The sequence below is a fragment of the Mugil cephalus genome, chromosome 7 (genome assembly GCF_022458985.1).
Source record: "Mugil cephalus isolate CIBA_MC_2020 chromosome 7, CIBA_Mcephalus_1.1, whole genome shotgun sequence".
Lineage (NCBI taxonomy): Eukaryota > Metazoa > Chordata > Actinopteri > Mugiliformes > Mugilidae > Mugil > Mugil cephalus.
Window position 1 is genome coordinate 20096513 of NC_061776.1, and position 12723 is coordinate 20109235.

Below are 12723 nucleotides of genomic sequence, written 5' to 3' on the forward strand. Positions count from 1 at the left end.
AAGAGAAAATGCATCACTCTCTTTATTCAGCATACACAGACGTGCACACATCCAAACAGCACCGCTAAATAGATTCCTGGCAAACACAAGCTGTGTTGACAGGAGAGATGAGCTGCTGTTCCTGTTGCAGCTTGCAGAAGGCACGGAGCCGGGCCCACGTTCAAAAAGGGCCGCTGCTGTTGAATCCACAAAGCCGGTGGACTTGTTGCTACTGCCTCTGCCAACACACAGAGAAAGACGCACACAAACATACAGTCGTGCGTGGCTGTATCAAAGGAGGCCGGGCGGGTGCTTGCCTATTTGAACAGGTGATTCCCATTTACATCTGCTGACCCTTTTTGGATTCATGGGATCCAGGAGAGTCCCACTGCCGGCAGATCAATTGCGCACTTTAGTTGCATTTAGTTGTACGCTCAAACTTATTCTGTAAATTGTGTCAATTAGTTTGTCAGAACTTCAGAGTTGGGTATTTACTTTCATCGTGTTGAGACTGTTTTCAGGGTAACCTTTTGTCAGTGTCCCAGTTTCCTAATATCCAGTGTCTGTTCTGGCTGACAGACTACAACAAGTGCATTTCATTAGTTATATAATTTATTTAGATGCGGCTCTGGCCTGACAGGTTGTCTTAGCGACTGATGGTGATTGCCTTGTGTAAAAAGACCTGCGGTCTCAAAGAACACCCTCGGGTCAAAGTGTGATTTGAGTCATTTCCACTGTCGTTTCCTCTGTGCTCAACCACAGATGGTAGGTAAGGCTACAGTTTTATAGCCAGAGCTTGGCATCAGAAACGGATTCGTGTAGACTTTTTAGAACATGCACAACTTCCGTTCTGACATGAAAGTCCTCGGCTATCCTTAGAAGACCTTTGGCGAAACAATGGAAGAACAAGATTCTGCTCCAGATAATACGTACTGTAAATGATTCAAGTTAATTATCAACATAATCCTCATCTTCATGTCATTTTGCACTTCATGCCAAGAGTTTGTGAAGCAACATGAAGACTGTCTCTGCAGATGACTCACGAACGTCAATTTGTGTCTTAAACGCAGCCAGGTAAATGTAATTGTAAATGTTTAACTTCAGTAAGAGATGAGTGTCTCTTCTCTATGTAACGTCTAGAGGAGCATGACTGTTAGACTCTCCTTCTGATGGATCATAATTACCGATGTCTTGCCAGCCCCTCACCCTTACTTGATCCATTAAGGCCCATAGGCTGTTTCCCTAATCAGTGGCAGAAAGGGTCTGGCTTCTGGTGAGCTTCTGTGTTTTATGTCAGTGTTCCAGAGGATAATCTCCCTTTGAAGTCTGCTTGGTAAATGTCATACTGCTGTCCACAGCAAACACATCCTCATGTGTCAATTCGTGATTTATACCATAATAGAAATACAACTTATCTTCAAGTGATAAAATTGTCTACTTTTCATTTTAATAACGACCAATGTGCCGTTTTCTGTTTGTCTTCTCTCAGAGGGGCACAGAGGGATTTTGGAAGTCTGTGGCTCGCTCGGTGCCCCGGGAGCCAAGCGAGATGAGAATCCTCAACCCTTACTTCATCCAGGAGGCTGCTTTCCAGTTCATAGGCCTGCCCATGAACAATGGTCAGATGGGCAAAGGGGTAAGACACGCAGGCACATTCACAACCTCATGATTTACCTCATTTATATCGTGACATGCACTCTTTATTATTAAGTCACTTGTTAGAACAGCACTTTAATGTTCCACTGACTTCTCATACATTGTCTGAGATTGTTCACATTCTTCGTGGAAGTATGTGGTCAGATGTAAAGGCAACGTTCATTTCTTTCATGAGTAAATTAGAGTTAAATATGTCAACAGTACATAAAAATATGAAAGAAGTTATAATCCCATATGGATTGTGTTTCTGAACTTAACCAGTACCATTCCTCTACACCGCACCCTGCATGCACACTAGTGTCTCTCTTTTTTTTCTTTTTTATTTACAACTAACCGAGGGAAATATACAAATGTTGCATAATGCACTGCTTCTGGATTTATTCAAGCACTTTTCCTTCATACATTTTGAGGAATATTCTTCACGATTAGGGGGCCGTTGTTTAAGCGGTCATGGACTTAATGAATGTCATGGTAGATGCATATGACCTGCTCTTCAGGTGCATTTTATTTTGGGGCTTAAATCGTTGGTTGTTCTACTCACAATTGCCACTGCATTCAATAAACAGAGAGGGAGAAAGTAGGAACTGAAACTAAGCGGGCGCTGAATGTATTTGGTTCTTCTTGTTGTAGGAATAAAGTGAAGACATTTTAGTCGCCGGCCACCAAACAGCACAGGGCAGCAAATGTATAAACATCCCTGAGCGTTTCACATTAAATGCTAGTGTGCACGTGTTATGCAGTTGTGCGTGCACGCGCTGTTTGTGTGTGCTGTTGTTAAGTATAGTGGGAATATTGTTAGAGAATTGGAGGGGACGTGAGGAGTGTATCACCCTAACTGGGGCCACCAGAACACCCCTGCATGAACTCAAACCTGCAGCATGTGTTGAACATGTGGGAGCATCTAGTGTGTGCGTGTGTGTGTGTGTGTGTGAGAGAGCGAGAGAGTGCGCGGTGATTTGTGTGCGTGGACCTTTTGTGTTTGTGTCTGGCTGTTTGCTGTCTCATACAATACATGTTGCAGAGTTGTATGATTTGGCACATTCTTTCCCTGGAACGCTTCACAGTTTTTCTTCTGACCGTCGCACTGTATGTTTATGTACATGGAAATTAATGAGGAGGGCTATTTGTTATACTAGTGTTTATGTTTCGGAGTGTGTGGGTGCATGTGTGTAAAATAATCTGTATTAGAGCACGCAGTAGGGGGTTGGCCAGCTGCTGGTTCAGCTCCACCTACCCCGAGGGCTTCAAATCAGGGTAATGATTTAAATGGGGCCTCCATCCACTCTTTCTTCTGCACCCGCTCTTTTTCCAACTCGTTTTCCTCTCTTGTTCTGCAGCGTCCACATTCTCACACACACGCACACACAGCCTCTATACCCCCCAGATCCCTTGTAGCCCAGGGCGAAAAGGAAGCACGACTCAACCCTGTAGATCAGTGTGTCGTAGCAGGGGTCTGTAAGGGTCGCGTCTTAAAGGTAATAGTTAATCACCAAGTGCTCAAAGTCGGTTAGCAGCAGCGGAGCAGAACAAAGACAGAAGTATAAAGGAGGGATGGAAGTTAATACATGTCTCTCTGAAGCAGTGATTAGCTCCGAAGTTTTCTGAATATAATAATCTTGCATGTTTTAATTCCTCCTTGTATATTTTAGTCATTTATTTGTGTGTGTGTGTGTTATAACCGTGTCTCTGCTCCTGTTGCAGAACATTCCAACTTTAGGAACAGTTGCTATAACGATGGCGCTTCACAACTGCGACGAGGTGGCGGTGGCCGGCTTCGGCTACGACATGAACACCCCGCACGCGCCTCTGCACTACTACGAGACCGTCAAGATGTCCGCCATCAAAGAGGTGGGTGTTCGAAGCGCGAGCCCCTATTCCACTACGGAGTCACTGAATAACCAGCTCAGAAGAAGAATGCTGTGATTTAGTTTCACCGCTAATGAGAACAATTTATTCTGGCTTCTCCCTGCCGGCCTCGGCCTCCAAAGAATAACTGAAGAAACAAATAACTGTAGTGTTTGATTAGCACGGACCACCACTCCTGTGGAGGAGGGCGCGATGGGGGTTTGAACTGGCCCGCAGCCAAAGTGCATTCGCTACAAAGCGTTTACTATTTGGGCTGATGGTATGATATTCATCCAAGGATTTAGCTGGAGTTTAACGTCTCCCAGCAACAAATACGACACCTTTTTACCTGTTAAATATGTGAATATGGAAACAAAACACCTGGAGTGTGTTATACATGTGATAAAACACATTTTCTGTTAGATTATTGCACCATTAACGAAAATGCTGATGGTACAATAACGTATAGAAAATGCTTGTTTGACTCTGATGCCGGTCTTCTAATTGTCAGGACATTCACATAAATACTCTGAGGTTGTCATTTTATAGTTTTATTTTCTATTTAACTTTATTAATGTAGTGGTATCATATCAGAAGCCTTTTTGTCAAACCTGATGTAACCTCATAATTTAAATCTTAAATTTCTGCCCATCGAAGCCGCTCTTCTCTTTCATCCGGCACCGCAGCAACAATGGTTTTCTAAACGCTCTCATGACCGATCCCTCTCGGCTCCATCAGTCAAGTCTCCGTCTTGGTGTTTACACTGAAACCCAATGGAGTCAGAGATGTCACCCCACGTGCTGACGTGTGTAAACCATGAGCTCAGTATGATGATAACCTTTGTCTAAACTCCCGGTGAACCTTTGGCATTTATTATCATCATCTTCATCAACAGTGTCATCATCCGCCACACATGGCTAATTAATGGGAATACTTGAGGATCTTTTGTTTGGAACACTTAACCACTGCCAGTCCCCGAGGTTATTTGATGTACGGGAACCACGCGGCCGCGAAACCGTCGTCCCACTAGTCTTCCACCGCTGTGGAGGAAGAGATTGTTTCCTGTCTGGGTGGATCCTTAAGATCTCCACAGTGAACGTACAACTGCAATAACTGCAGAATGTTTGACAATAAAATGTGAAATGAGGTGACCCATATTAACAAACCCATAAAGATTGATCCCCTTAAATCTTTCACTTTTGGTGGTTTTGATATTTTTCAGTTAAAGCTGGAGTTTTAGGCTGATACTTGGGAGATCAGCCAAAAACAAGTTCAGCCAAAAACAGGATCCCAAAGTAAACTTTGCATCTTTTCCGTGTGTGAGCTGCCTCTTGTTTTGCTGCAGATACTCACTTAACCCTACTACAATTTTGACTCGATTGCGTTGAGTTAAAATCTTTACACAAAAACTGTATTTTTGTCTTCACAACGCCACTTTTATTTACCTTATTTTCAACTATTGACTGCAAACCACATCAGCTTTTTAGCCAAAGCCTCCTTCTCCTGAGTCAAACCAGAAGATGCCTTGAGTTTTTCAAACAGCTCTTGGAGAAATGTTCAGTACTTATGGAATTTTGCAGAAGCATTAACTGGAAATATACAGTAGATGCTTGGTGGTGTTTATTTCTTGGACACTGCTGTTCAAACCAAAATGGTTTTGTTCATTGTTCTTCCTCTGCAGTTGTGTTCATTGTGCGTTTGTGAGTCTGCTGGCTCAGCTGTCGATCAAACGATTTCCCTGCTGCTCAATTAAAAGATTGAAGGCTAAAGAAGCATTTGTGATGCTTGTATTTAACATGTGTTTAGGATAAAGTATAATGATTTCAGCTCTTATTTCCTTGAAAACCGCAGCTTATTGTTCCCCGAGGTTGTGCTGGCTCAGGAGGTTTGACCCAGACGGTCTCATAGGAGAGTCCTACAGGGCCCAACCTGCTGGGGCTCTCCCCTTCTTCCTCCTCCTTATCCCTCCTGTGTGCTTCTTCCTCCACCCTGTGCCTCCTTTATTAGCTCTCTGGCCGTTCCTTCCACTGTTCATCCCATAGCACCACACAGGAAGCACTGGCTCTGGTTACACGTCGGCTCTCTGGACAGCAGGGAGGAAAACTAACCGAGCGTGGCTTTACATGTGAATTTGCACAGTCGGACGCCCACACGTACAGATGCAGGGAATATGAAAAGATTAGCGGATACAGCAGTGTGTTTGAAAGTTAGCTTAGTTAGCAGTTAGCTCCTTCCTTCACCTCTTAACTTATTCCTTTCTCTGTTTCTCCGCAGTCTTGGACACACAACATATCCAAGGAGAAGGAGTTCCTCCGCAAGCTGGTGAGGGCCAACGTTATCACAGACCTGACCAACGGTATCTGAGTTTACACCCACCCACTCTCCCTCTGCCGTTCCCTAAGGACTGCAAAAACAGAAAAAAATGGGAAATGGATGGACTCACGGAGAAAAGAAAACTCCTTAGAATTTGGGTGGCCTGAACACTGCCGCTTTTTTAATATATATACATACATATATATATATATTGAAGGAGATTATATGAAAGAAACACAGGATGGTTTCTGTGGAGAGATGCACACGTGTGCCTTCTGAACCAAAGACTCCTGCGATGGACTGGGTCTGCCTTGTTCCTGTCTTATCAGAGAGAGACAGACACGGGAAATCTTCAGCATTTACCACTTCAAACATCTGTATCGCGTGAATGACAAGTATGAGCAGAGGTGACGCCTAGGAGGTCCGCGTTACCCTGGCGACTGGACAGGAGCTATAGGGATGAGCTGTAACTGTAGTGTTTGGATGGGCTGAGTGTTAGCGGTGCCAAACGTACCTCGTACAGGGGAGAGGTCATCCCCCTCTCCTTTTGCTACCTGAATGTATTCACTTTCTTCAGTGTAAATATCAAAGATTTCTACCGTGTGTTGTAATGAGCTGCAGCACCCCCCCACCCCCCCCCCCACATATCATTTGTCCATTCCTTCGTTTATTTATTGCGTCATTCATCCCCCAGCTCTGAATGAACGCCGAAAGCCAGAAGACACCTGCCACTTGCTTTGAGACACTAATGCTGAGAGCAGTAAAGATCCACCTCTAAACTCTAAATCTGGTACTATGATTCATGATTCCAGCCTTGTAAGGTTTTCTACACTAAATAAGTCTGAAAGCACCTATCAGGAAAAAAGGTGCGTGCTCATTCCAGGCACTCTAGTTCGTGTTGAACGGCTTTATTTTAGTGAAGTAAAATTTGGACACAGCGTTGCGTCCTTTCTGCATCGTTCCCGTACACGGTACTGTCCTCATTACTTCATGTGCCTCAGCATAGATGCTCTGCCCTGATCAGGGGCCCTGTTCCAGCCTCCCGCTGCTGCAGTTGTTCTTCAGTAAATGGTGAAATCTTGGATCGTAGAATATAAATATATATATTTTTGTTTTTAGGGTTGATTTTAATTATTTATTTTGTTACAAAAATCCCAGCATTATGGCCACAGGTGGGCCTGCTTACTGTTACAAACGTTTCCATTTGTGTTTTAGACTTTAGAGTTCACCACCACGTGCTTCCTCTGAGACTGCATCAACAAGCTTGTGGCAGAAGCAGCGTTCTGCTCTCGGTCGGCCTAGTAGTAAATGTCGGCGTTTTTGTGACTTATGAGTTGTGTGTTACCTTCTTGCTTTTGTGTCGTAGTCGCACACAACAGGAATTTAATTTTCTCGATGTTCGGGGAAACCGAGGCTGACAATAGCTCAATCTGACGTCGGTGTCACGGGCACTGATCAGACCTACGCACTTTGCAGATGATGGTTCTGCCACATGCTCGACAGTATTTTAACAGTGGGAGTGTTCTTTTTTTTTTTTTCTTTTTCTTTTTCTTTTTTGTACACTATCGAACATTTTGCTTTTCTATTTTTACTCCCATAAAAAAAAAAAAACAATCTATTTGAGAATGTTACATGCGTTTCTTGTATTATCATATGAACTCTGTTATCAGCTTTATCTAGTGATGGTGCATTTTAGATTTTGCTTTACCAAAAGAGGAATTTTCTTTGTTTTTCTCTGATTTTCTTTCCGTTTTTACTTCTTCTTGACTGTACACATACAATACCAACATACGCTGATATGCATTACTCTCAATCAGTAATCTACTATTGTTGCTTGTTTCTTAGTCTCCACAATTGCTGCTGGTATCGTGTAGCAGCAGGTCCCTTCAGTACTGTCAGCTGGATATGAAGAAAAGGAACACTTGTTGAACAACTGGGTCCTCTGTGGGATGATTGTTGTTGTTGTTGTTGTTTTTTTTTTGTAGAGTAAAGGCAGAGGAAGAGCTGATCATTGCACTATCACGAGGCACTCTCAGTGCCTTACACCTCATCACCTGAAAACTGTAGCGAGGAGTGTGACACAGGATAGTGACTGCAGCTGGTCCGATGTGTCGCCGCAGCTTTAGGTCAGGACTCCTCATTTCTGTGATCCGGGACCAGTCCATTTTATACGCGTTACTGTATGCACATTATTTACAGACTCGTAGCCTTGTACCGGTGGTATGTTTTGGGCTATAAGAACTTCTCTTTTGTCCCTCACTCCGCTCCCCTCCTTCTGTTACAATCTCTGTCATCTATTTCTTCCCTTTTCACCTGCTCAATACGGACATGGATCCTGTTTCACTAGAGGCCACAAGGGACCCATTTGAGACTTGTTGCACACACAATAAACACACAGGGCTATTCAGCAGCAGCATTGACACCACGGACATAAACACGAACACCACTGTAGCCAAGGAGGGTATTTCTCAAAATCGGTGTCTGCATAAAAAAAATTCAATTCAATAAACACCTTATTTGTCCTCAATTTATAAGACGTAGAGGCAGCATCACAAGGACGGACGAGGCAACAAACAATATAAAAGCGAGTAAAGCGGTGAAATATCTCCAGCCACCGTCAATAAAGTGACCATTAATAACATGAAACACGTATTAAGGGTGTCAAAGCTTTCCTGTTAAAGGCTTAACCTTAACCTGGTTTGTAGTCATCATTTTAAGGAATAACGGAGGAGCTGAAATGGATTGGACCCAGATCACCTCGTCCCTTTCACAATGAACCAGAATGTATGTGCTCTCATTCTTCATATCACCACCAGTGGTACATGATCAAAAGTGTTTCTTTTTTTTATATACAGCTATGAATGGATTTCTGAGATGAATCAATAAATACATTTGTAATGGATAATTGCCTGCGCATGTTGTTTACTGTGGAGCATCAGGATATGATGTTCTTCTCTTTTTTTTTTTTTCTTTTTTTACTATTTGTCTTTTTGTACATACATGTTTCTGTACACTGTGTATTTCCAGTATATATATATATATATATATATAGTAAATATTTTTGATGTATTTGACCTACCGTCTGTTTTATGTCAACGGGCACATTTTTACTTTTCATCCTTGCTTTTGTCACAGCGCTTTGTGACAGCGGGGGGTTTCTTTGTAGACGCCGTGGCTTTAAGTGTCCCAGTCTGGTGTACTTATAGTGGAGGGGGCCTCGTGTTATGCAGCGTCCATCAGGTAGTGTAGTGTCAGTGTGCTTCAGAGGTTACAAACTGCAGGAAGCTCTGCGAAGATGAAGGAGGGATGGGATGGAGCAGCGTGGAGAAGGGATTTCCTCTGCTGCTCTGTACTCTGTATCTTCAACCTGCAGAGCCAAGGGAAATCATTTTTCAATCCTCCATCGACTGGACTTCCTCCCTAATGTACTCTCCTTTTCTCCGCAGTGTTTATGTCTGCCCCACTCTCTGACTCACTTTTCTCCCAGCTCCACTCCTCACTCCTTTCTGCTCTGGGGTCTAGTCCCCATCTCTGCGTTGTGTATTTCTTTCTCTTCACCTGCTCAACGCTGATGAGGATCCTGTTTCAGTAAAAGGCACCAGGGACCCATTTGAGACTTGTTGCACGCACACAATAAACACACGGGGCTATTCAGCTGCGGCCCTGAAACCCTCACCGCCCCGACAGCATCGCCATAAACCAGAGGAGCGAGCCATCCAGCTGTAGGGCTGCTGTAAGCCGGCGCTGGTGTGAGGTGAAAGGACAAGTCGCCGAGGGCCCTTAAAGCTCCTCTGGACCGTCCCATCCTGCTGTTAATGGGGTGCCAGAAACTTACGGCCCCCACAAAGTCACGCCTCGCCGGTCACCAAAACCGCCGGGCTGCGGCTACTCCAGACTCCGCAGATTTCCTCACCTCCTCAGGGTGGGATCAAATGCTCGCTCCCCGCAGCAGGAGAATATGCGCCACCTGGGATCTCCCCGAGGCAGCTGGCTGGCCCCGGCCGGCCCCGGAGGCGGCCGTTCCTGTTCGTCCAGCAGACAGGGGTATGAGCGCGCCTGCACCTCTTCAGCCAGCGGGGCCTTTTATTCTCAGCGACGGGTTCTCACCCCCCACCCCACGCCCCACCTCCTCTCTGTGGGGCTGGAACGGAGAGGCCACGACCTCCGGGCCTGAAATTTAAACTCCTCGTAAAAGAGAGTTGGAAAGGGGAGCGAAAACACCCATTCAGACACCCAGCTTTTCTTTTTTTTCCCCTTCTGTTTACTTAATGACGGGTCAGCTGAGACGAGGGAAAACAACATTCCCTTCTTGGCAACAGGTCCCACATTCTGTCAGTTTACCTTTGTCTCTGGATGTGACACACCTACGGGCCTGCCATGTTGCCGTAGCACTGATGGGAAGTGTTTCTTCCAGTCCCGTCAGCCTCTGAACTTCTACTGTGCAGTGATTATTTCCGGATATTCCGTAGAAATTTAATGAGGAAGTTCTGAAGATGAGAGATTTGACATTTAGGACAGAAACAGAAAACAAGCAGAGACGAGGAGCGAGCCATCTGTAGGTCTTGAAAATGGGCCTTTTGTATGAAGCAAGAGGAGGAGAGTGCATGACTGCATTTTATACAGAATCTAGCGTTTGCCTCTTGCAGCCCCGTAAGGTTTTGTCGTGCGGTTACTATTCTGCTTTTCATTTCAGCCACACTTCCTTGAGGTGGGGCTGAGGTCTAAAGTTTGGCCGCTGCTTATTTCTGTAGCGCCTTCGCTGTTTACTTTCCTCAGCCTCCATCCATCCTCGTAACAGCCACCATTGGGCCATATGTGGACGCTTTGCTTTATGATTTATTTGTATAAACAATGAGACAACAAATCTGGAGGACGCCTGCAGGAGTTCGGCTTTGAAATGCTCTGATGAAGCCGTAATGACTGACGATTTATCTGTCTCTGCTATGTTCACTTGTTGGGTTAATGTGGAAACGCATTGTTATGGAGTTGGCTGTTTTGCTCCCGGGGCGACCGATTGACTCCTCGCCGCAGATTTTGCCTGGGGGCCTTGTGTCGTGCACCAGTAAAAGGGAGTTCCCACTTGAAAAGTGAAAACAAACTTGGAAGTTGGAAGAGGCCCAAGCAAAGAAGGTCACCTTCGGATGGAGAGGAAGGGCAGGCGGTGAGGGCAGCGACCTGTGCCTCCAGAAGAAACCAGAGAAACCGTGGAGGGAATAAAGAAATAACCTTTAACTCTCCCACCCATCACATCTGGCAGAGTGGAACCACTCTCGTCTCTGTCTGTCTCCCTCCAGCATCACCGCCCAATATCCGAAACGCCCACCCTCTCTCACATCCAGCCCTGAACTTGGATGGACTCGGAAGCTCCAGAGGCCCAAACCTGCACCTTGTATCCATGGAAACAAATGTGCACCTCCCTTAGGGAGAGGAAACCTTTATGATTAAAAAAAGAGTTGAGTTTGATCATCATGATCAAACTAAACAAAAAAATAATAATTATATTTGGTTGTTAAGGAATGTTCTCGTAAATTCAGCTCTATATTCTTACAAGGAAATGAAAAATTCCACTACAGCCGTCATGTTCCCGTCTCTTGCCAGAGAGGAGGTCTGTAACTAATCCTGTGTGTGTGTGTGTGTGTGTGTGTGTGTGTGTGTGTGTGTGTGTGTGTGTGTGTGTGTGTGTGTGTGTGTGTGTGTGTGTGTGTGTGTGTGTGTGTGTGTGTGTGTGCGGCGTGCACCAAAGATATCCGTGCGTTTTGCTTGCATGGGGTTTAACCGTGGGTGCACAAACAGTGTCACGCTGCAAATCCCTTTTACAAAGCCGAACAAGTTCACCGGCATCGCTCACAGTGATGGATGGTGTAGACACACTTCTTAAAATTGCTGCTGTGCCCTCTGTGGAAACTCTGCCACCTGCTTGCTGTCTTGGTTCATTCTCTGACTGACTTCACTGAGGACATTTTCTCTCACTTTATGACGTCACATTTTTAAGAAGGGAGCATTATTTGGCAGACAGGCCTCTTTGATGAGGGCGATAATGTAACGGTGTATGTTAATAGCCAGTGTTTTGGACAATACCAAAAAAATGCACTTATATCTGTATATGTGTACATAAAAACTATATATAAAGACATTTTGTGACACTTTTATCTTCATCAAACCACAAATAATAAACTAAAGTGATCCTGGCAGGCATCTCTCCCCTTCGCCTCTTATTGGGCTCATCCTTGCTATCTGATGGTACATTCCTACATGTCAAGCAACTCAGCTGTGTGCATTGTTGCCTTGTTGGTTGCCACTATTAATAGTGCCGTAGCAGAGACCAGGGATCCTCCCTGCATTTGTCTCTGCCTCTGCAGGGAGAGTGGGCCCGGAGAAGAAAGCTAAGGAGCTGTTTACCCAGCCTTTGTGCTTGACGGGCCTCAGTGTTTGCCCTGCAGGGAGTGCCTCACCTTCAGGGCCTTTCCCTGCACTGGTGGGTGGGTAGGTGGTGGAGTGGAGTGGGGTGGCAAGGATGAATGGGACAAACATGTCGGGTGGAAAGGGAAAGGGGACAGTGCTCGATTTGTGGAGCAGTGATTAGAGGTGTGTGGCATTTGCTGGCGTTACTCCGTTTCCCCCCCACCACCACCATCCTTCAGACCTGACAGCAGGTGATACAGTCTGCTGTAGAAGCCAGGGCAGGACAAATACATGCATCAGGGCGGCAAACATCTGCCAGTGTGTGTACAGAATGACGTTTTACAGGTGGCTGCATTCAGTTATGCATGTGTGCGTGGAAATGCTACAGGGCCTACTGGACGCAAGCATAGAGGGTCAGGAGAGGAACAGACCACAGGAGATGACTACAAATTGATGCAAAACAACCACAGACACAGGTTCCGCAGTTCAGGAGGGGCGGTGTGCCCAGAGACCCCCGTTTCAAAACGC

General features: G+C 45.3%; 1 protein-coding gene across 6 annotated transcripts in view; it reads left to right on the forward strand.

Moving 5' to 3' along the window:
• st3gal3b (ST3 beta-galactoside alpha-2,3-sialyltransferase 3b) overlaps window positions 1-8695 on the forward strand; it is a 43811-nt gene extending 35116 nt beyond the window's left edge. For all 6 annotated transcript variants that reach the window (XM_047589161.1, XM_047589163.1, XM_047589164.1 and 3 more), the window contains 3 exons: window positions 1469-1615; window positions 3337-3483; window positions 5755-8695. In XM_047589161.1, coding sequence (XP_047445117.1) covers window positions 1469-1615; window positions 3337-3483; window positions 5755-5844 — 384 coding nt within the window. In that variant the 3' untranslated portion in view covers window positions 5845-8695. The remainder of the gene's footprint in view (window positions 1-1468; window positions 1616-3336; window positions 3484-5754) is intronic.
• The last annotated feature ends 4028 nt before the right edge of the window (window positions 8696-12723 follow it).